Source organism: Coregonus lavaretus (assembly GCF_964263955.1).
Source record: "Coregonus lavaretus genome assembly, chromosome: 29".
NCBI lineage: Eukaryota > Metazoa > Chordata > Actinopteri > Salmoniformes > Salmonidae > Coregonus > Coregonus lavaretus.
Window position 1 is genome coordinate 37519161 of NC_140016.1, and position 25073 is coordinate 37544233.

General features: G+C 44.2%; 1 protein-coding gene across 1 annotated transcript in view; it reads left to right on the forward strand.

The window, feature by feature from the left end:
• LOC311105136 (ecto-NOX disulfide-thiol exchanger 2-like) overlaps positions 1 to 25073 on the forward strand; it is a gene marked incomplete at its 3' end in the record, with an annotated part of 419761 nt that overhangs the window by 228449 nt on the left and 166239 nt on the right. The window contains exon 3 of the mRNA XM_084147162.1: positions 17614 to 17745. Coding sequence (XP_084003288.1) covers positions 17614 to 17745 — 132 coding nt within the window. The remainder of the gene's footprint in view (positions 1 to 17613; positions 17746 to 25073) is intronic.

The following is a 25073-nucleotide window of genomic DNA, read 5'->3' on the forward strand; positions in this document are numbered from 1 at the left end:
TCAGAAGAGACGTTATGGGAGCTGCCACCTGTCCAAAACCCCGGATAAACCTCCGGTAGTAATTCACAAAACCCAAGAACTGCTGCACCTCTTTAACCGTGGTTGGGGTTTGCCAATTACGCACGGCTGACACACGGTCAACCTCCATCTTCACCCCTGACGCGGACAACTGATAACCCAAAAAGGAGATAGACTCCTGGAAAAAACAGACATTTCTCTGCCTTGACATACAGGTCGTGCTCCAACAGCCTCCTCAACACTCGGCGCACCAGCGCTACATGCTCGGCTCGGGTAGACGAGTACACTAGAATATCGTCAATGTACACGACCACACCTTGCCCCTGCATGTCCCGGAAGATCTCATCCACAAAGGATTGGAAGACTGAAGGAGCATTTATCAACCCGTATGGCATGACGAGATACTCGTAATGACCCGAGGTGGTACTAAATGCTGTCTTCCATTCATCACCCTCCCTAATGCGCACCAAGTTGTAGGCGCTCCTGAGATCCAGTTTTGTGAAGAAACGCGCTCCGTGTAATGATTCCGTCATAGTCGCAATCAGAGGGAGTGGATAACTGTATTTCACAGTGATCTGATTGAGACTACGGTAATCAATACACGGGCGCAATCCTCCATCCTTTTTCTTCACAAAAAAGAAGCTTGAGGACGCAGGGGAAGTGGAGGGCCGTATGTATCCTTGTCTCAGAGACTCGGCTATGTATGTCTCCATAGCCCCCTTCTCCTCTTGAGACAGAGGATACACATGGCTCCGCGGAAGCGCTGCTCCTGCCTGGAGGTCTATCGCACAATCCCCCTGTCTATGAGGTGGCAATCGCGTCGCCCTCGCCTTGCTAAACACGAGTGCTACCTCCTCATACTCAGGGGGAATGTGCATTGCGGGCACTTGGTTCGGACTCTACACTGAGGTCGCCCCCACGGAAACACCCAGACATCGCCCCACACACTGGGCAGACCACTCCATAAGAGCCCTCTGTTGCCACGAAATAGAGGGATTATGGGTAATCAACCAGGGAAGCCCCAGCACCACTGGATACGCAGGAGAGTCGATCAGATATAACTGAATAGTTTCCTCATGACCCCCCTGCGTACTCATTCTAAGTGGCGCTGTGACCTCCCTAATCAACCCCGATCCCAACGGGCGGCTATCTAGTGCATGTACAGGGAAGGGAGCATTGACAGGAAGGAGGGGAATCCCTAACTTCACACAAAAATTCCGATCAACAAAATTCCCAGCTGCGCCTGAATCTACTAGCGCCTTATGCTGGGAATGAGGTGCAACCTGTGGAAAACTGACAGGCATACATAGGTGCACAACAGAGAGCTCTGGGTAAGTGGGGCGCCTACTCACCTGGAAGGACTCCCCAGTGCGTGGCCTGTTGTCTCGTCCCCCTGGAGACCCTCCCCACCACCTAGCCGCAGTGTGCCCTCCACGGCCACAGTTGGTGCAGGGGATGGCCCCCCTCGGGCTCCTTCTCCTCCTCTCTCTAGTGCCAGCACCCCCGAGCTCCATAGGGCTCGGCTCGGAGGTGCTGGAGGGTGGAATGGACGGCCCCCACTCGGGACGTCCGCGGGTGACCAGCAGGGTGTCGAGACGGATGGACATGTCCACCAACTGGTCGAACGAGAGGTTGGTGTCCCTGCAGGCCAGCTCTCGGCGGACGTCCTCCCGCAGACTGCATCGATAGTGGTCGATGAGTGCCCGCTCATTCCACCCTGCATCCGCCGCTAGAGTCCGGAATTCCAAGGCGAACTCCTGGGCGCTCCTCTTCCCCTGTCGGAGGTAGAATAGACGCTCCCCCGCCGCTTTCCCCTCAGGTGGATGGTCGAACACGGCCCTGAAGCGGCGGGAGAACTCCGCGTAGGTGATAGTGGCGGCGTCTATCCCCCTCCATTCGGCGTTGGCCCACTCCAACGCTTTGCCGGTGAGACAGGAGATGAGGGTGGAAACGCTCTCGTGTCCCGAGGGCGCCGGGTATACGGTGGCCAGGTAGAGTTCCACCTGCAGGAGGAACCCCTGACACCCGGCAGCGGTGCCATCATACGCCCTCGGGAGCGAGAGCCGAATCCCACTGGGTTCCGGAGCTTGGATGGGCGGACGGGCCGATGGTGGTGGGGAGGTAGGTGGAGGTGTGGGGACCCCTCTGTTCTCCCATCGGTGCAGAGTATTTATCACGTCCTGCAGGGCGGTCCCGATTTGATGGATCCTGTCGTCCTGCCCGCGGACGCGCTCCTCCAACTACTCGGGCGCTGCTGCTGCTCCTGCTGATTCCATAGTGGGTGTGTAATTCTGTCAGAATGCTGAATGTGGATGTGGTGCAGGAATCAGGCGCAAGACACAGAAGCTTAGTCCAACAGACTTTAGTAGACGACAAACGAAATACAAACGGGCCTCAAAAGAGCCCGGAGGCGAGCGATTACGCACACCGTGCGTAAACACCAAAATACAAAATAGCGCGCACACAAGAGCGAAAACTCTCCAAACAATGGAGCAAAACAATCACAGCACCTGCTGACAGGCGGAACAATTACACACAACACACGACTAACAAAACGAGAACTTATAGGACACATAATTAACACTAAACGGAAACAGGTGTACAAATAAGACAAAACCAAACAAACATCGAAAACATACAACGGTGGCAGCTAGTACTCCGGGGACGACGACTGCCGAAGCCTGCCCGAGCAAGGAGGAGGAGCAGCCTCGGCCGAAACCGTGACAAGGCCCTAGTTTTGTCGCACCTAGACTACTGTTCACTAGTGTGGTCAGGTGCCACAAGGAGGGACTTGGGAAAATTGCAGTTGGCTCAGAACAGGGCAGCACGGCTGGCCCTTAAAAGTACACGGAGAGTGAACATTAATGACATGCAAGGAAGAGAGATTGACTTCATCACTGCTTGTTTTTTTAGGAGGTGTTGACAAGCTGAATGTCTGTCTGTTTGGAATGCTGGCAAACAGCTCAGACACCCATGCATACCCCACGAGACATGCCACGAAGAGGTCTCTTCACAGTCCCCAAGTCCAGAACAGACTACGGGGAAATGCACAGTACTACATAGAGCCATGACTACATGGAACTCTATTCCACATCATGTAACTCAGTCAAGCAGTAAAATCTGATTTAAAAGACAGACAAAACTATACTTTATGGAACAGAGACACACACAAACACACACACAGGCACACACACAACATTCTCAAACACATGCTAATACACGCACTCTACACACACACATTTTAATATTGTTATTTTGCTGTATTATTGATTTTGTATTGTAAACATGTTATGGTAGAGTAGTGTGTAATAATGTGTTGTGTTATGTATTGTTTTATTGTATGTAAGTTGTGATTGGACCCCAGGAAGAGTAGCTGCTGCCTTGGCAGCCGCTAATGGGGATCCGTAATAAATACAAATACAAATACAAATAAGAACGTATCCAAACCAAACACCATGGATTACAGGCAATATCTGTGCTGGGCTAAAGGCTAGAGCTACCGCTTACAAGGAACGGGACATGGACGCATACAAGAAATCCCGCTACGACCTCCGACTAGACATCAAACATGCAAAAGGACAATATACAGTGAGGGAAAAAAGTATTTGATCCCCTGTTGATTTTGTACGTTTACCCACTGACAAAGAAATGATCAGTCTATAATTTTAATGGTAGGTTTATTTGAACAGTGAGAGACAGAATAACAACAAAAAAATCCAGAAAAATGCATGTAAAAAATGTTAGAAATTGATTTGCATTTTCATGAGGGAAATAAGTATTTGACCCCCTCTCAATCAGAACAATTTCTGGCTCCCAGGTGTCTTTTATACAGGTAACAAGCTGAGATTAGGAGCACACTCTTAAAGGGAGTGCTCCTAATCTCAGCTTGTTACCTGTATAAAAGACATCTGTCCACAGAAGCAATCAATCAATCAGATTCCAAACTCTCCACCATGGCCAAGACCAAAGAGCTCTCCAAGGATGTCAGGGACAAGATTGTAGACCTACACAAGGCTGGAATGGGCTACAAGACCATTGGTAAGCAGTTTGTTGAGAAGGTGACAACAGTTGGTGCGATTATTCGCAAATGGAAGAAACACAAAATAACTGTCAATCTCCCTCGGCCTGGGGCTCCATGCAAGATCTCACCTCGTGGAGTTGCAATGATCATGAGAATGGTGAGGAATCAGCCCAGAACTACACGGGATGATCTTGTCAATGATCTCAAGGCAGCTGGGACCATAGTCACCAAGAAAACAATTGGTAACACACTACGCCGTGAAGGACTGAAATCCTGCAGCGCCCGCAAGGTCCCCCTGCTCAAGAAAGCACATATACAGGCCCATCTGAAGTTTGCCAATGAACATCTGAATGATTCAGAGGAGAACTGGGTGAAAGTGTTGTGGTCAGATGAGACCAAAATCGAGCTCTTTGGCATCAACTCAACTCACCGTGTTTGGAGGATGAGGAATGCTGCCTATGACCCCAAGAACACCATCCCCACCGTCAAACATGGAGGTGGAAACATTATGCTTTGGGGGTGTTTTTCTGCTAAGGGGACAGGACAACTTCACCGCATCAAAGGGACGATGGACGGGGCCATGTACCGTCAAATCTTGGGTGAGAACCTCCTTCCCTCATTCAGGTTATTGAAAATGGGTCGTGGATGGGTATTCCAGCATGAAAATGACCCAAAACACACGGCCAAGGCAACAAAGGAGTGGCTCAAGAAGAAGCACATTAATGTCCTGGAGTGGCCTAGCCAGTCTCCAGACCTTAATCCCAAAGAAAATATGTGGAGGGAGCTGAAGGTTCGAGTTGCCAAACGTCAGCCTCGAAACCTTAATGATTTGGAGAAGATATGCAAAAAGGAGTGGAACAAAATCCCTCCTGAGATGTGTGCAAACCTGGTGGCCAACTACAAGAAACGTCTGACCTCTGTGATTGCCAACAAGAGTTTTGCCAGAAAGTACTAAATCATGTTTTGCAGAGGGGTCAAATACTTATTTCCCTCATTAAAATGCAAATCAATTTATAACATTTTTGACATGCGTTTTTCTGGATTTTGTTGTTGTTATTCTGTCTCTCACTGTTCAAATAAACCTACCATTAAAATTATAGACTGATCATTTCTTTGTCAGTGGGCAAATGTACAAAATCAGCAGGAGATCAAATACTTTTTTTCCCTCACTGTAGGAGGAAGGTAGAATCCTGTTTCACTGGCACCGACACTCGTTGTATGTGGCAGAGCTTGCAAACAATAATGGATTACAAAGGGAAACCCAGCCATGAGTTGCCCAGCGATGCAGAACTCCCAAATGAGCTAAATGCCTTTTTATGCTCACTTCGAGGAATATAACACTGTGCTTTGCGTGAAAGTCCCTGTTTTTCCGGATAACTTTGTGATCTCGCTCTCCATGGCCAATGAGAGCAAAACGTTTAAACAGGTTAACAATCACAAGGCCGCCGGGCCAGGCAGAATACCAGGGCACATTCTCAAAGCAAGCGATGACCAGCTGCCAAGTGCCTTCAAAGACATGTTCAATGTATTCTTGTCCCAGTCTGTAATCCCAACATGTTTCAAGCTGACCACCATTGTCCCAGTTCCCAAGAGCTCCAAGGTAACCTGCCTAAATGACTATCGCCCAGTAGCACTCACATCATGACACACATCAACACCATCATCCCAGACACCCTGGACCCACTCCAATTCGCATACTGCCCCAACAGATCCACAGATGACGCAATCTCAATTGCACTTCACACAGCCTTCTCCCACCTGGACAAGAGGGGAAATAGCTGTGTGAGAATGCTGTTCATAGACTACAGTTCAAGACCATAGTCCCTTCCAAGCTCATCACTAAGCTAGGGACCCTAGGACTGAACCCCTCCCTCTGAAACTGGATCCTGTACTTTCTGACGTGCCAGCACCAGGTTGTGAGGGTACGCAATAACACCTCTGCCACGTTGAGCCTCAACATGGGGGTCCCTCAGGGGTGTGTGCTTAGTCCCCTGCTGTACTCCCTGTTCACCCATGACTGCGTGGCCACGCACGACTCCAACACCATCATCAAGTCAGGGAGGTGACCAAGAACCCGATGGTCACTCTGACAGAGCTCCAGATTTCCTCTGTGGAGACGGGAGGACCTTTCAGATGGACAACCATCTCTGCAGCACTCCACCAATCAGGCCTTTATGGTAGAGTAGCCAGACGGAAGCCACTCATCAGTAAAAGGCACATGACAGCCCACTTGGAGTTCGCCAAAAGGCCCCTAAAGGACTCTCAGACCATGAGAAACAAGATTCTCTGGTCTGATGAAACCAAGATTGAACACTTTGGCCTGAATTCCAAGCGTCATGTGTGGTGGAAACCTGGCATCATCCCTACGGTGAAGCATCATGCTGTAGGGATGTTTTTCAGCGGCAGGGACTGGGAGACTAGTCAGGATCGAGGGAAAGATGAACAGAGCAAAGTACAGAGAGATCATTGATGAAAACCTGCTCCAGAGCTCTCATGACCTCAGACTGGGGCGAAGGTTCACCTTCCAACAGGGCAACGACCCTAAGCACACAGCTAAGACAACGCTGGAGTCGCTTCGGGACAAATGTCTGACTGTCCTTGAGTGGCCCAGCCAGAGCCTGTACTCACATACACCTGATCAATCATCTCTGGAGAGACCTGAAAATAGCTGTGCAGCGACGCTCCCCATTCAACTTGACAGAGAATAGAAGAATGGGAGAAACTCCCCAAATACAATTGTGCCAAGCTTGCAGTGTCATACCCAAGAAGACTCGAGGCTGTAATTGCTGCCAAAAGCGCTTCAACAAAGTACTGAGTAAAGGGTCTGAATAATATGTAAATGTGATATTTCCTTCTTTTTTTTACACACACTTTTACAGTCATCATTTACTGCTGCTGCTCTGTTCTTTATTTTACTCTTATTATTATTTATCCTGATACCTAGACACTTTACCATGCCTTCGTGTACATACTGTGTCTACCTCAAACACCTCGTACCTCTGCACATTGATCTGGTACTGGTACTCCTTGTTATATAGCTCCATTCTTGGGTATTTTATTTTATTCCTCTTTACTGTTATTATTTTATTTTAATTTAAAAACTGCATTGTTGGGATGGGTTCGTAAGCAAGCATTTCATGGTAAAGCCTACGCCAGTTGTATTTGGCACATTTGACAAATACAATTTAAATTGATTTGATTGGGCGGCTGTTAGAGCCAGCAAAGGGTGATTTACTATTTTTAGGTAGTAAAATTACTTTAGCTTCCTTCCAAGCCTGTGGACACACACACTCCTTTTTTAGGCTTTGGTTACAGATATGGCAAATAGGGGTGACAATACATTCTGCTACCATTCTCAATAATTTCCCATCTAGGTTGTCTATACCTGGTGGCTTATCGTTAATGATAGATAACAATCGTTTTTCCACCTCTTCCACACAAACTTGACCAAATTCAAACACCAATTATTCTCTTTGATTATTAGATCTTCAATACAAATACTCCAACTGCTGCATCTGGATTATCTTTCTTATATACATCAAACCAACATAAATGTTATGCGTCTTCAACAAAAGAGTCCTGAGAAAACATTTTGTATGATCTCTTATAAATAACTTTAGGCCTTGCCTTTGGTACTTTGGCTTTCCTTGTTATTGCCACAATGTTATGGTCACTACAGCCAATGGGAACTGATACTGCTTTGGAGCCAAGCTCTGCAGCATTAGTGAAGATATGATCAATACAAGTGTCACAGATCCAACACTATTGGTATTCACTCTAGTTGGTTATGTGCTAACCTGGGTCAAGACCATGGCAGAGTTCCTTTTATTTTGGTTTTTGCTTTGTCCCAGAGCAGTTTATTTCAGTTTCTTAGCAAACACCTGTTTGTTCAAGTGTACCAGGTCATACATCAGCTGGGTGTGCATGTCACGGTGGTTCGCTAGGTAAACATTGCCCAAGAGAGCACAGCCTCTAGACAGCTCAGTGCATCTTCTCTGAATAAATGGAAAGGCACATCTCCACATGGTAACAGGGTGGATATAGTGATCTTGGTATTAGGAAATCTCTCTGCAGCTCTGGCTGCCACTTGCTGCATTGCAGGAACCACATTTCCTCTCATAGCCATGAAATCATTAGTACCTGTGTGAATAATATTATGTTTGGCCCCATTTAATGTGTTGCTTGACAGACTTTTTAAAGAACTTGCTGTTGTTGGACACAATAGCTTTCTGACTGACATGCCAGGGAATAGCAGTTTCTCTCTAAGAAATGTCCCACTGGAATCACATAAAATGAAGGCCATAGGGTGCTCTGCCTGTGTGCTGCTGTTGTGGGCTGTGGTGTCTAGATTGATGTTCTTTGGATGGAGTGGGGTGGGGACCACAGGTGGCCTTTCATTGTCTTCCTCTCTCCTGAGGGTTCCAGCATGGCTTTGCTGGCGCTGGTGCTCTGGGGCTGGGATGTGATGATCTTGAGGAGGTCTGGTCTGACCTATCTGATGAGGGGAACGTGCTGGTGTGGGAGGAGAAGTTGTTCTGGGGCTGGTTACTGATGTCTCGTTCTGAGTCTGTGTGAGTTCCGGAGTTTCACCCTGAGAAGCAGTGGTACTGCCATTGAGGGGATGTGAAGGTGTGGTAGTGAGGGTTGTGGTAGGCTCCAGTTTGTTCTCTTGGATGGTGGTGTCTATGTGTTCTAGCAATTCAATGACTGCTGACAACTCCCTGACAACTCCCTAGCTCATCCTTATCCTGCCTCGGAACTGTCAACTCACCACAAAGCTCATTCACCTCTACCTCCAGTAGGGAGATACTCCCAAAGGCCTGGGACAGCTGGGACAGGTTGTCACTCCATTTTCTGCTAGGGTGGCTTTGTTAGATATGACAACTGAGTCTATGGGCCAAGCTCCTACTACTGTCACCATTGTTTTTTTGTTTTTTTGCGCATTGATGCATGCTGCTTTTTAAATAATGAAGAGTAAAATAAAATATAATATGAAGCTATTAAATGTGTAATTTAGTGTAATTAACACTGTACACATCAATTACAATGTCCAGATCAATCCTACTTCACTTTTATGTGCTTTTCTGTTTGTTTGTTTGTTTTTGTTTGTTTGTTTCCTGTTCAATGCCTTGTACTCAGGGTTGGGGAGTAACGGATTACAAAAAAACTGTAACTGTAATTCGTTACGTTACCAGCTAAACTATTTTTATCCGATTACAGATACTTTTGAAACACTATATGATTACTTCTAGGATTACTTTTAAATTCAGAAGGGATGTTTGCACAAAAGTTATTGGACACCTTTCTATTTTCTAATCAATGCTGACCTTCAAATAAAAAAAAGGTGCAAATTTAAGTTTGTCTGACCACTATGATGACACACCAAATGCAGGAATAGGCTTTTGTAGGCTACAGTCCAAGCAATGTCTTCCAATGGTTCGACTGCTGTTGGCATTCAAAGATTATCCTAATTAAATAAATGCTTGGAGGTAAAAACCAATTCATGCTTAATCCGAAAATGCGTCTGGGAGGCTTGCGGAGGCCAAATTGAGTTCCCAAATTTTGTGACAATGCGGAGGGCTCAGCATAGCTCCGTATTGCTCCGCATTGACATGATTGGTTGACAGTAGGTGGGGGCGGTACATCCTGTATAAACACAAACTCACTTGCTTGACAACAAACATGGACAACTTTGACAAAAGGCTATCAGAACAAATTCACAAATAAAAAACATATCTATGATACCGCATGTAGGGATTTCAAAGACGAAAATTAGTTTGAATTCCTGGAAGAGATCAGGGCGGTAATGGGGATTGATACGGTAAAGAAGTCAATTAAATGCACACCATGGGGTATAGAAGGACACTGGATTGGCGCACATTCAACAAATTTAACTAACTAACTAATTTAACAAGTGGATGTTTTTCAAATCCGTCATGATTGATGCATTGTAACAGGCCCAAAATGTGGTTACTAAAATCCGATTTGGATATTTTTTACTGTTATTGACGCATAACATTTACAAGTTGTCCCTTTTCAGGTTTAGAAAAAGTGACTGCTACATGCTAATTCCCATTCGTATAAACTGTTAGCATAGATAGCATACAGAAATTAGTGGTGGTAGTCAAAGTCGTTTTTAACTGTAATGCAGTGGATTGGTGACGATGACATGAACATGTATTGGGGTTGACGTCCATACAAGCATTATACTCAGATTTCTACCTCAACATATTTTGAAATACACATATAAACAATAGCCTAAATGTAAGCAAATTTTGCTGGGGGGCAAAGGTCTTTTTGTTTAGCCAGTTGTTTGTAATTGGCTGGATGGCTATAGAGATTAGCCCTGAATCACTACGAGTGGTGCGGTGCAGACCAATTTATTGGATGCTTTGCATGGTCAATCCGACGTCTGCAATGGCCGTACAGCATTTACTGCGATGCGGCCTCAGCAGAAATCAGAGCATTCATACTTGTGCTTCGGGGAGCTGTCATATGCGTCCAATAAATTGGTATGCACCGCACTTACATTTTTAGCAGACACTCTTATCCAGAGCAACTTACAGTTAGTGAGTGCATACATAATTATTTTTATTTTTTCATACTGGACCCCCCGTGGGAATCGAACCCACAACCCTGGCGTTGCAATCGCCATGCTCTACCAACTGAGCTACATCCCACTTGTAGTGATTCACCACTTGCAGTGATTCAGGATATCGCCGTACGGAGCTCATTTGGCCTTCGCAAGTCTTCGGACCATATTTACGGATCAAGCATAAAGGATGTCAGCTGTGGTATGTAACCTACGGGGCAATACTGATATCACTTATTATACAGTATCTAGGCTACATAGTGTATTAATGTGAATCGCACTGCTGCTCATTTATTTGCGCCTTGCGGATTGTGGTTGTTGTGGATGGTTGTTCACAAATGTATATGTGTATTTTAACCCATAAATTGTTCAATTAAAGAAGTTTAAGCTGCCTATCAATCATTGTTTTTGCGACCAGGGGTGTATTCATACGAAAATCGTTTACCGTTTAAGAACCAAACGGAAGCAAACAAAGCAAAACGAGAGTTTATATCTGACAAATTCAGGTAGGTCCCTCCCCGTTTCATTCTGTTTGCTTCCATTTAAAAGAGGTTTTGCAATAGAATCGGAGTAAATAATACGCCCCCAAGTGGACAGCCAGTGACAAATTCACTCTTGCAAAAGCTGCATAGTACGATTCCCATCCTATTGAATAAAAGTCTGAGTTCTTCCCTTCTAAACTCCCCGGTGGTATTGTGCTACATACTGTCAAAAACATGTTTAATTTAAGAAGACCACGAGTGGAGCTTTTAAAATTACCATCTAGTTTTTCACATGCAAGTAGCACATTTCGGTAGTGCTCAAAGTATACCATTCCGAGAGCAGCATTTCTTTTTCAACTCAAAACAATGAGCCCAATCAGTCCTCCATGACAACAAAATCAAGAACAATAGATTAGGCTCATTAGTCCTTAGTTTTTGGGGTATACTCAGGTAAAACAATTAGGCTAATCTATATTTACAATTCTTGAAGATCAAGGGGTCTTAAATTAATTGGAATGACTAGAAATCAGACTCTGTAGTTTTTTTTAATGCAAAGATATAGCCTAATCGTATTATGATCTGTAGTAGAAGGCAATGGGTTATAAGAAGCCTAAACCAACCCTTAAAGTAAAATGCAACATGCATTTATGGCCAGCTATGTAAACTCTTAAGATTTTTGTCTTCTAATGCCTCTTAAGCAGGTTGACGCTTATTGGAATGAGTCTTGTCCTTGAGGCAGAACTGAGTGATTTCTGTTAGATGGGCCAGCTGCAAAGTCAAAATTGGCTAGTTTTTTTAGTCTTAATTTAAGGTTAGGGTTAGGCATTAGAGTGAGCAGTTTAAAATCATATTTTGTGACTGTGGCTGAAAGTAATCAGATTACGTAACGGAGTTTGGGTAATCCAAATTTAGAAAGTAACCTACCCATCCCTGCTTGTACTGTCTTTCCTTTAGAAATCCACGTGAAATCCTCCAAAACATATACTTTTTTTGTTGGTTTTATCCTCTATTTTTTCCTCCTTCTTCTTGTTGTACTTGTGTCCTAGTCCAGGGGTGTCAAACATCCGGCCGCGAGGAGGTCCAATCCGGCCCACGGGTGGTTTGAGTAAAAAAACATGTAACATACAGTATATGCACCTGCTTCCTGACTCCCAGTGTCAGTATTAAAGAATACTGCCTCAACAAATGGAAGCAGCAGGGAATCAAGACATCTCCCAGATGGTCAGCGAACAGGGACACATTTTTACATTTACGTCATTTAGCAGACGCTCTTATCCAGAGCGACTTACAGGAGCAATTAGGGTTAAGTACATGCTCAAGGGCACATCGACAGATTTTTCACCTAGTTGGCTCAGGGATTAGAACCAGCGACCTTTCGGTTACTGGCACAACGCTCTTAACCACTAAGCTACCTGCCGCCCCTGGGACACCTACTTCGCCAACACCATGACCATCTGGCGCAACTGGGAACAGTTATGGATCAGGTCCTCCAGGTTCTTCAATGTCTCGACATTACCGGAGGGGCGTCACCACCAACGAGCGGAGGATTCTCTACCACAAGTCGACCCAGCGAGCCAGCCCCCCAGCCCATCCAGCAGTCCCGGACAAATACGACGGGACTCCATTCAAATGACGTGGCTTCCTACTCCAGTGCTCCCTCTATTTTGCTCATCAGATGGGAGCCCCCACCACCGAGAGGTCCAAGGTTGCCACGGTTATTTCCCTGCTGACCGGATGGGCGTTGGAGTGGGCTACGACCGTCTGGGAGAGAGGAGAGGAGGAGCTGGATTCCTATGAGGTGTTCATGGCTCTGTTCAGAGGAGTTTTCGTCATCCACCAGAGGAAAGAGAGGGGGGTGACCGTCTACTCCAACTACGGCAGGATGGCCAGACCGCTGAGGAGTACGCCCTCACCTTCCGGAATTTTATTGACATGGCCCTTGCTTCCTCCCTCAACATCACCTCATACCCACTCTCCTCTCCGTTTCTGGTTCAAGCGCTGGATAATCGACCACTGGGATCCGGGACTATCACACACATCACAACACCACTCACCTTCACCGTGGAGTCAAAACATCAAGAAAGCCTTCATTTCCTCATCATCAGTGCACCCATACACAATCATGGACTGTGCAGTTTTCCTTTCCCCTGTGGTTCCACGAAGGTTGAGAGTCCTGTGGTTGCCCTTCAGCCCAACATCCCGGAGGTATACCAAGACCTGCAGGACGTTTTTTCCAAGACCCGCGCCAGCTGTCTCCCTCCTCATCGCCTCTGGGACTTTGCCATCAACCTGCTTGCAGGCTCTGAGCCTCCGCGCAGCCGCATCTACCCTCTGTCCGTGGATGAAACCAAGGCTATGGAGGAGTACATCCATGAGGCGCTCCAACAGTGTTTCATCTACACGTCCACCTCGTCCACCTGTGTTCCAGGCATTTGTTAACAAGGTGTTCCGGGACATGCTCAGACGCCAGGTGGTCGTGTATATCATCGACATCCTGGTCTACTTGGCTACCTTTGATGATCACATCGGTCACGTCTGAGTAGTCCTGGAATGCCTCCTGGCTAACCACCTATATGTCAAAGCGGTGAAGGGCCATTTCATCAAGAACTTTAGCTCTATCGTCTCTCCTCTCACCTCTCTCCTCAAATGTGGTCCCCGTAAGTTGGGGTGGAGTCCTGCAGCCGATGAATCCTTCCGCCTACTGAAGGAATGTTTCACCTCCGCCCCATTGCTCAAACACCCAGATCCTACGCTGCCCTTCGTGGTGGAGGTGGACGCTTCAGAAGAGGATGTGGGGGCTGTCCTGTCCCAACGACAAGGTAATCCTCAGAAAATGTATCCATGTGCATATTACTCAAAGAAACTGTCTCCTGCAGAGAGGAACTGTGATGTCGGCGATCGGGAGCTCCTGGCAGTTAAGTTGGCATTAGAGGAGTGGAGACATTGGCTGGAGTGCACCAAGGAGTACATACGGACAGCGAGGCGGCTGAACCCGTCTCTACGACTCGGGAGAGGTTCCTGTCCTGAGTGCACCCATAATTCCGCCCTCTCGAGTTGTAGCCCCTATGCTCTGTGACGTAGATGTGGACATTCGCCAGGCCATGGAGAGGGAACCCGTATCTGCTACCTGTCCTCCTGAGTGCACCTACGTTCCCACAGGGATAAGGGATCGGCTGCTGACCTGGGCACACACAAATGTCATCGCTGGACATGCAGGTGTGGTGGCCCACCTTGGCACAGGACGTCACTCGCTACGTCAACTCCTGTTCTGTATGTGCCCAAACTAAATCTCCCCGGCACGCTCCAGCAGGGAAACTCCTTCCCCTTCCCGTGCCTCAGCGTCCCTGGTCTCATCTGTCCATTGATTTTGTCACTGATCTCCCCTCCTCTGATGGTTTCACCACCATCTTGGTGGTTGTGGACAGATACTCTAATTCCTGCCGTTTTATCCCTCTCTCTGGTCTCCCTACCGCTCTCCAAGTCGCTGAGGCACTGTTCCAGCAGGTCTTCTGGCACTATGGCCTTCCAGAGGACATCGGCTCCGACCGTGGCCCCCAATTCACGTCACAGGTATGGAGAGCCTTCATGGAGAAGCTGGGGGTCACGGTCAGCCTCACTTCCGGGTACCGGCCTCAGTCTAACGGGCAGGTGGAGAGGACGAACCAGGAGCTGGGGAGGTTCCTGAGGAGTCACTGCCAGGACCGTCAGGGGGAGTGGGCCCGATTCCTTCCCTGGGCAGAGTACACCCAGAATTAATTGCGTCACTCTTCCACCGGGCTGACTCCCTTCCAGTGTGTTCTGGGTTATCAGCCAGCCCTGGCTCCGTAGACCCCGAGCCAGACTGAAGCTCCTGCTGTTGATGAGTGGTTCAGGTTCGCAAAAGAGGTTTTGGAATGATGCCCACGTGAGGCTCCAGCGTGCCGTCCACCGCCAGAAGGAGCAGGCAGATCGCCACTGCAGTGAAGCTCCCGTGTTCCATCCTGGTGATCGCGTCTGGCTCTCCCACTCCGCCTACCCTGTAAGAAGCTGAGCCCCCTGTTTGTGGGGCCGTTCAAGGTTCTCGGGAGGATCACCGAGGTAACATATACAGTGGGGAGAACAAGTATTTGATACACTTCCGATTTTGCAGGTTTTCCTACTTACAAAGCATGTAGAGGTCTGCAATTTTTATCATAGGTACACTTCAACTGTGAGAGACGGAATCTAAAACAAAAATCCAGAAAATCACATTGTATGATTTTTAAGTAAATCATTTGCATTTTATTGCATGACATAAGTATTTGATCACCTACCAACCAGTAAGAATTCCGTCTCTCACAGAACTGTTAGTTTATCTTTAAGAAGCCCTCCTGTTCTCCACTCATTACCTGTATTAACTGCACCTGTTTGAACTCGTTACCTGTATAAAAGACACCTGTCCACACACTCAATCAAACAGACTCCAACCTCTCCACAATGGCCAAGACCAGAGAGCTGTGTAATGACATCAGGGATAAAATTGTAGACCTGCACAAGGCTGGGATGGGCTACAGGACAATAGGCAAGCAGCTTGGTGAGAAGGCAACAACTGTTGGCGCAATTATTAGAAAATGGAAGAAGTTCAAGATGACGGTCAATCACCCTCGGTCTGGGGCTCCATGCAAGATCTCACCTCGTGGGGCATCAATGATCATGAGGAAGGTGAGGGATCAGCCCAGAACTACACGGCAGGACCTGGTCAATGACCTGAAGAGAGCTGGGACCATAGTCTCAAAGAAAACCATTAGTAACACACTACGCCGTCATGGATTAAAATCCTGCAGCGCACGCAAGGTCCCCCTGCTCAAGCCAGCGCATGTCCAGGCCCGTCTGAAGTTTGCCAATGACCATCTGGATGATCCAGAGGAGGAATGGGAGAAGGTCATGTGGTCTGATGAGACAAAAATAGAGCTTTTTGGTCTAAACTCCACTCGCCGTGTTTGGAGGAAGAAGAAGGATGAGTACAACCCCAAGAACACCATCCCAACCGGGAAGCATGGAGGTGGAAACATCATTCTTTGGGGATGCTTTTCTGCAAAGGGGACAGGACGACTGCACCGCATTGAGGGGAGGATGGATGGGGCCATGTATTGCGAGATCTTGGCCAACAACCTCCTTCCCTCAGTAAGAGCATTGAAGTTGGGTCGTGGCTGGGTCTTCCAGCATGACAACGACCCGAAACACACAGCCAGGGCAACTAAGGAGTGGCTCCGTAAGAAGCATCTCAAGGTCCTGGAGTGGCCTAGCCAGTCTCCAGACCTGAACCCAATAGAAAATCTTTGGAGGGAGCTGAAAGTCCGTATTGCCCAGCGACAGCCCCGAAACCTGAAGGATCTGGAGAAGGTCTGTATGGAGGAGTGGGCCAAAATCCCTGCTGCAGTGTGTGCAAACCTGGTAAAGACCTACAGGAAACGTATGATCTCTGTAATTGCAAACAAAGGTTTCTGTACCAAATATTAAGTTCTGCTTTTCTGATGTATCACATACTTATGTCATGCAATAAAATGCAAACTAATTACTTAAAAATCATACAATGTGATTTTCTGGATTTTTGTTTTAGATTCCGTCTCTCACAGTTGAAGTGTACCTATGATAAAAATTACAGACCTCTACATACTTTGTAAGTAGGAACACCTGCAAAATTGGCAGTGTATCAAATACTTGTTCTCCCCACTGTAGATTACATCTCCCCACTAACTCCCGGATCTCACCATAGGCCTTTGGTTCCTGGTCCTGGGGTGGGGGTGGTGGTACTGTCACGTCTACTCCAGCTCCCCTGCTCCGGCACTCAACATCGCCGGTTTACTAACCACCGGGCCTGGCAACCCATCATACGCACACCTGGCAACCTTTATTACGCACACCTGCGCCCCATCATTAGGCACACCTGGACTTCATCACTACCTTGATTACTCCCCCTTTATCTAGCACTCCCTAGCATCCCTCTTCAGGCAGTATTGGTTCTGTGTTCATGTCCAGAAGCTTCTCTTGTTTTTTATTGCTCTATGTTCATTATTATTAAACTCACCAACTGCACCTGCTTCATGACTCCCAGCGTCATTGTTACAGTATTGAGTCAGTACATAACCTTTTTCTTGTTTTAAATTGATATAGTTCTGTCTATTGATGTTCTGAATTAGGCTATGTAATGTTTTGCGTGGACCCCAGGAAGAATAGCTGCTTCTATCGCAGAAGAATGAATGCTAATAAACCTTTGAATAGAATGTAAAAGGATTTGTCACTGGACAGATGGCCTCTCTCTCCCTACTCTGAGAGCACAAAGCACAAAGATGAACTATTCCTCTCTGCTATTGCCAGGCATGAATAAATACGTTAGCTCCTTTTCCTTTCTAATGCCTCACAGGCTTTAGGTTTCATAGGAAATGTGAGGGAATTGAACAATGCAGCCAAGTTTTTTGACACCATACCTTATTGTATCATATCCTGACTGACTCTCTCTCGCTCTCTCTCTCTTTTTGCAGAAGGGATTCGTAACATGTCCATGGACTCCAGCAACATGCCGATGCCAATGTCAGACTCCAACGCCTGGGCCACTGCGATGACAAACCTGGGCATGGCTCCCATGGGCATGGCAGGACAGCCTCTTATGTCAGGTACAGTTACTGTAGTTATAACCCTAACCCTAACCATACCTCTACTGTAGTTATAACCCTAATCCTAACCATACCTCTACTGTAGTTATAACCCTAACCATACCTCTACTGTAGTTATAACCCTAACCATACCTCTATTGTAGTTATAACCCTAATCCTAACCATACCTCTACTATAGTTATAACCCTAATCCTAACCATACCTCTACTGTAGTTATAACCCTAATCCTAACCATACCTCTACTGTAGTTATAACCCTAACCATACCTCTACTGTAGTTATAACCCTAACCCTAACCATACCTCTACTGTAGTTATAACGCTAACCCTAACCATACCTCTACTGTAGTTATAACACTAACCCTAACCATACCTCTACTGTAGTTATAACACTAACCCTAACCATACCTCTACTGTAGTTATAAACCTAACCCTAACCATACCTCTACTGTAGTTATAACCCTAATCCTAACCATACCTCTACTGTAGTTATAACCCTAATCCTAACCATACCTCTACTGTAGTTATAAACCTAACGCTAACCATACCTCTACTGTAGTTATAACCCTAACCATACCTCTACTGTAGTTATAACCTTAACCCTAACCATACCTCTACTGTAGTTATAACACTAATCCTAACCATACCTCTACTGTAGTTATAACCCTAATCCTAACCATACCTCTACTGTAGTTATAACCCTAATCCTAACCATACCTCTACTGTAGTTATAACCTTAATCCTAACCATACCTCTACTGTAGTTATAACCCTAATCCTAACCATACCCCTACTGTAGTTATAACCCTAACCATACCACTACTGTAGTTATAACCCTAACCATACCTATACTGTAGTTATAACCCTAATCCTAACCATACCTCTACTGTAGTTATAACCCTAACCATACCTCTACTGTAGTTATAACACTAACCCTAACCATACCTCTACTGTAGTTATAACCCTAACCATACCTCTACTGTAGTTATAACCCTAACCCTAACCATACCTCTACTGTAGTTATAACCCTAACCATACCTCTACTGTAGTTATAACCCTAACGCTAACCATACCTCTACTGTAGATATAACCCTAACCATACCTCTACTGTAGTTATAACCCTAATCCTAACCATACCTCTACTGTAGTTATAACCTTAACCCTAACCATACCTCTACTGTAGTTATAACACTAATCCTAACCATACCTCTACTGTAGTTATAACCCTAATCCTAACCATACCTCTACTGTAGTTATAACCCTAATCCTAACCATACCTCTACTGTAGTTATAACCCTAACCCTAACCATACCTCTACTGTAGTTATAATACTAACCCTAACCATACCTCTACTGTAGTTATAACACTAACCCTAACCATACCTCTACTGTAGTTATAACACTAACCCTAACCATACCTCTACTGTAGTTATAACCCTAACCCTAACCATACCTCTACTGTAGTTATAACCCTAACCCTAACCATACCTCTACTGTAGTTATAACCTTAACCCTAACCATACCTCTACTGTAGTTATAACACTAATCCTAACAATACCTCTACTGTAGTTATAACCCTAATCCTAACCATACCTCTACTGTAGTTATAACCCTAATCCTAACCATACCTCTACTGTAGTTATAACCTTAATCCTAACCATACCTCTACTGTAGTTATAACCCTAATCCTAACCATACCCCTACTGTAGTTATAACCCTAACCATACCTATACTGTAGTTATAACCCTAATCCTAACCATACCTCTACTGTAGTTATAACCCTAACCATACCTCTACTGTAGTTATAACACTAACCCTAACCATACCTCTACTGTAGTTATAACCCTAACCATACCTCTACTGTAGTTATAACCCTAACCCTAACCATACCTCTACTGTAGTTATAACCCTAACCATACCTCTACTGTAGTTATAACCTTAATCCTAACCATACCTCTACTGTAGTTATAACCTTAATCCTAACCATACCTCTACTGTAGTTATAACCCTAATCCTAACCATACCCCTACTGTAGTTATAACCCTAACCATACCACTACTGTAGTTATAACCCTAACCATACCTATACTGTAGTTATAACCCTAATCCTAACCATACCTCTACTGTAGTTATAACCCTAACCATACCTCTACTGTAGTTATAACACTAACCCTAACCATACCTCTACTGTAGTAATAACCCTAACCATACCTCTACTGTAGTTATAACCCTAACGCTAACCATACCTCTACTGTAGTTATAACCCTAACCATACCTCTACTGTAGTTATAACCTTAACCCTAACCATACCTCTACTGTAGTTATAACACTAATCCTAACCATACCTCTACTGTAGTTATAACCCTAATCCTAACCATACCTCTACTGTAGTTATAACCCTAATCCTAACCATACCTCTACTGTAGTTATAACCCTAACCCTAACCATACCTCTACTGTAGTTATAATACTAACCCTAACCATACCTCTACTGTAGTTATAACACTAACCCTAACCATACCTCTACTGTAGTTATAACCCTAACCCTAACCATACCTCTACTGTAGTTATAACCCTAATCCTAACCATACCTCTACTGTAGTTATAACCCTAATCCTAACCATACCTCTACTGTAGTTATAACCCTAACGCTAACCATACCTCTACTGTAGTTATAACCCTAACCATACCTCTACTGTAGTTATAACCTTAACCCTAACCATACCTCTACTGTAGTTATAACACTAATCCTAACCATACCTCTACTGTAGTTATAACCCTAACCCTAACCATACCTCTACTGTAGTTATAACGCTAACCCTAACCATACCTCTACTGTAGTTATAAACCTAACCCTAACCATACCTCTACTGTAGTTATAACCCTAATCCTAACCATATCTCTACTGTAGTTATAACCCTAATCCTAACCATACCTCTACTGTAGTTATAACCCTAACGCTAACCATACCTCTACTGTAGTTATAACCCTAACCATACCTCTACTGTAGTTATAACCTTAACCCTAACCATACCTCTACTGTAGTTATAACACTAATCCTAACCATACCTCTACTGTAGTTATAACCCTAATCCTAACCATACCTCTACTGTAGTTATAACCCTAATCCTAACCATACCTCTACTGTAGTTATAACCCTAATCCTAACCATACCTCTACTGTAGTTATAACCCTAATCCTAACCATACCCCTACTGTAGTTATAACCCTAACCATACCACTACTGTAGTTATAACCCTAACCATACCTATACTGTAGTTATAACCCTAATCCTAACCATACCTCTACTGTAGTTATAACCCTAACCATACCTCTACTGTAGTTATAACACTAACCCTAACCATACCTCTACTGTAGTTATAACCCTAACCATACCTCTACTGTAGTTATAACCCTAACCCTAACCATACCTCTACTGTAGTTATAACCCTAACCATACCTCTACTGTAGTTATAACCCTAACGCTAACCATACCTCTACTGTAGTTATAACCCTAACCATACCTCTACTGTAGTTATAACCTTAACCCTAACCATACCTCTACTGTAGTTATAACACTAATCCTAACCATACCTCTACTGTAGTTATAACCCTAATCCTAACCATACCTCTACTGTAGTTATAACCCTAATCCTAACCATACCTCTACTGTAGTTATAACCCTAACCCTAACCATACCTCTACTGTAGTTATAATACTAACCCTAACCATACCTCTACTGTAGTTATAACACTAACCCTAACCATACCTCTACTGTAGTTATAACCCTAACCCTAACCATACCTCTACTGTAGTTATAACCCTAACCCTAACCTTACCTCTACTGTAGTTATAACCTTAACCCTAACCATACCTCTACTGTAGTTATAACACTAATCCTAACCATACCTCTACTGTAGTTATAACCCTAATCCTAACCATACCTCTACTGTAGATATAACCCTAACCATACCTCTACTGTAGTTATAACACTAACCCTAACCATACCTCTACTGTAGTTATAACCCTAACCATACCTCTACTGTAGTTATAACCCTAACCCTAACCATACCTCTACTGTAGTTATAACCCTAACCATACCTCTACTGTAGTTATAACCCTAACGCTAACCATACCTCTACTGTAGTTATAACCCTAACCATACCTCTACTGTAGTTATAACCTTAACCCTAACCATACCTCTACTGTAGTTATAACACTAATCCTAACCATACCTCTACTGTAGTTATAACCCTAATCCTAACCATACCTCTACTGTAGTTATAACCCTAATCCTAACCATACCTCTACTGTAGTTATAACCCTAACCCTAACCATACCTCTACTGTAGTTATAATACTAACCCTAACCATACCTCTACTGTAGTTATAACACTAACCCTAACCATACCTCTACTGTAGTTATAACACTAACCCTAACCATACCTCTACTGTAGTTATAACCCTAACCCTAACCATACCTCTACTGTAGTTATAACCCTAATCCTAACCATACCTCTACTGTAGTTATAACCCTAATCCTAACCATACCTCTACTGTAGTTATAACCCTAACGCTAACCATACCTCTACTGTAGTTATAACCCTAACCATACCTCTACTGTAGTTATAACCTTAACCCTAACCATACCTCTACTGTAGTTATAACACTAATCCTAACCATACCTCTACTGTAGTTATAACCCTAACCCTAACCATACCTCTACTGTAGTTATAACGCTAACCCTAACCATACCTCTACTGTAGTTATAAACCTAACCCTAACCATACCTCTACTGTAGTTATAACCCTAATCCTAACCATACCTCTACTGTAGTTATAACCCTAATCCTAACCATACCTCTACTGTAGTTATAACCCTAACGCTAACCATACCTCTACTGTAGTTATAACCCTAACCATACCTCTACTGTAGTTATAACCTTAACCCTAACCATACCTCTACTGTAGTTATAACACTAATCCTAACCATACCTCTACTGTAGTTATAACCCTAATCCTAACCATACCTCTACTGTAGTTATAACCCTAATCCTAACCATACCTCTACTGTAGTTATAACCCTAATCCTAACCATACCTCTACTGTAGTTATAACCCTAATCCTAACCATACCCCTACTGTAGTTATAACCCTAACCATACCACTACTGTAGTTATAACCCTAACCATACCTATACTGTAGTTATAACCCTAATCCTAACCATACCTCTACTGTAGTTATAACCCTAACCATACCTCTACTGTAGTTATAACACTAACCCTAACCATACCTCTACTGTAGTTATAACCCTAACCATACCTCTACTGTAGTTATAACCCTAACCCTAACCATACCTCTACTGTAGTTATAACCCTAACCATACCTCTACTGTAGTTATAACCCTAACGCTAACCATACCTCTACTGTAGTTATAACCCTAACCATACCTCTACTGTAGTTATAACCTTAACCCTAACCATACCTCTACTGTAGTTATAACACTAATCCTAACCATACCTCTACTGTAGTTATAACCCTAATCCTAACCATACCTCTACTGTAGTTATAACCCTAATCCTAACCATACCTCTACTGTAGTTATAACCCTAACCCTAACCATACCTCTACTGTAGTTATAATACTAACCCTAACCATACCTCTACTGTAGTTATAACACTAACCCTAACCATACCTCTACTGTAGTTATAACACTAACCCTAACCATACCTCTACTGTAGTTATAACCCTAACCCTAACCATACCTCTACTGTAGTTATAACCCTAATCCTAACCATACCTCTACTGTAGTTATAACCCTAATCCTAACCATACCTCTACTGTAGTTATAACCCTAACGCTAACCATACCTCTACTGTAGTTATAACCCTAACCATACCTCTACTGTAGTTATAACCTTAACCCTAACCATACCTCTACTGTAGTTATAACACTAATCCTAACCATACCTCTACTGTAGTTATAACCCTAATCCTAACCATACCTCTACTGTAGTTATAACCCTAATCCTAACCATACCTCTACTGTAGTTATAACCCTAATCCTAACCACACCTCTACTGTAGTTATAACACTAACCCTAACCATACCTCTACTGTAGTTATAACCCTAATCCTAACCATACCTCTACTGTAGTTATAACCCTAATCCTAACCATACCTCTACTGTAGTTATAACCCTAATCCTAACCATACCTCTACTGTAGTTATAACCCTAATCCTAACCATACCTCTACTGTAGGTATAACCCTAATCCTAACCATACCTCTACTGTAGTTATAACCCTAATCCTAACCATACCTCTACTGTAGTTATAAACCTAATCCTAACCATACCTCTACTGTAGTTATAACACTAACCCTAACCATACCTCTACTGTAGTTATAACCCTAATCCTAACCATACCTCTACTGTAGTTATAACCCTAATCCTAACCATACCTCTACTGTAGTTATAAACCTAATCCTAACCATACCTCTACTGTAGTTATAACCCTAATCCTAACCATACCTCTACTGTAGTTATAACACTAACCCTAACCATACCTCTACTGTAGTTATAACACTAACCCTAACCATACCTCTACTGTAGTTATAAACCTAATCCTAACCATACCTCTACTGTAGTTATAACACTAATCCTAACCATACCTCTACTGTAGTTATAACCCTAATCCTAACCATACCTCTACTGTAGTTATAACCTTAACCCTAACCATACCTCTACTGTAGTTATAACGCTAACCCTAACCATACCTCTACTGTAGTTATAACCCTAATCCTAACCATACATCTACTGTAGTTATAACCCTAATCCTAACCATACCTCTACTGTAGTTATAACCCTAATCCTAACCATACCTCTACTGTAGTTATAACCCTAATCCTAACCATACCTCTACTGTAGTTATAACCCTAATCCTAACCATACCTCTACTGTAGTTATAACCCTAATCCTAACCATACCTCTACTGTAGTTATAACCCTAATCCTAACCATACCTCCACTGTAGTTATAACCCTAATCCTAACCATACCTCTACTGTAGTTATAACCCTAATCCTAACCATACCTCTACTGTAGTTATAACCCTAATCCTAACCATACCTCTACTGTAGTTATAACCCTAATCCTAACCATACCTCTACTGTAGTTATAACCCTAACCCTAACCATACCTCTACTGTAGTTATAACCCTAATCCTAACCATACCTCTACTGTAGTTATAACCCTAATCCTAACCATACCTCTACTGTAGTTATAACCCTAACCATACGTCTACTGTAGTTATAACCCTAACCCTAACCATACCTCTACTGTA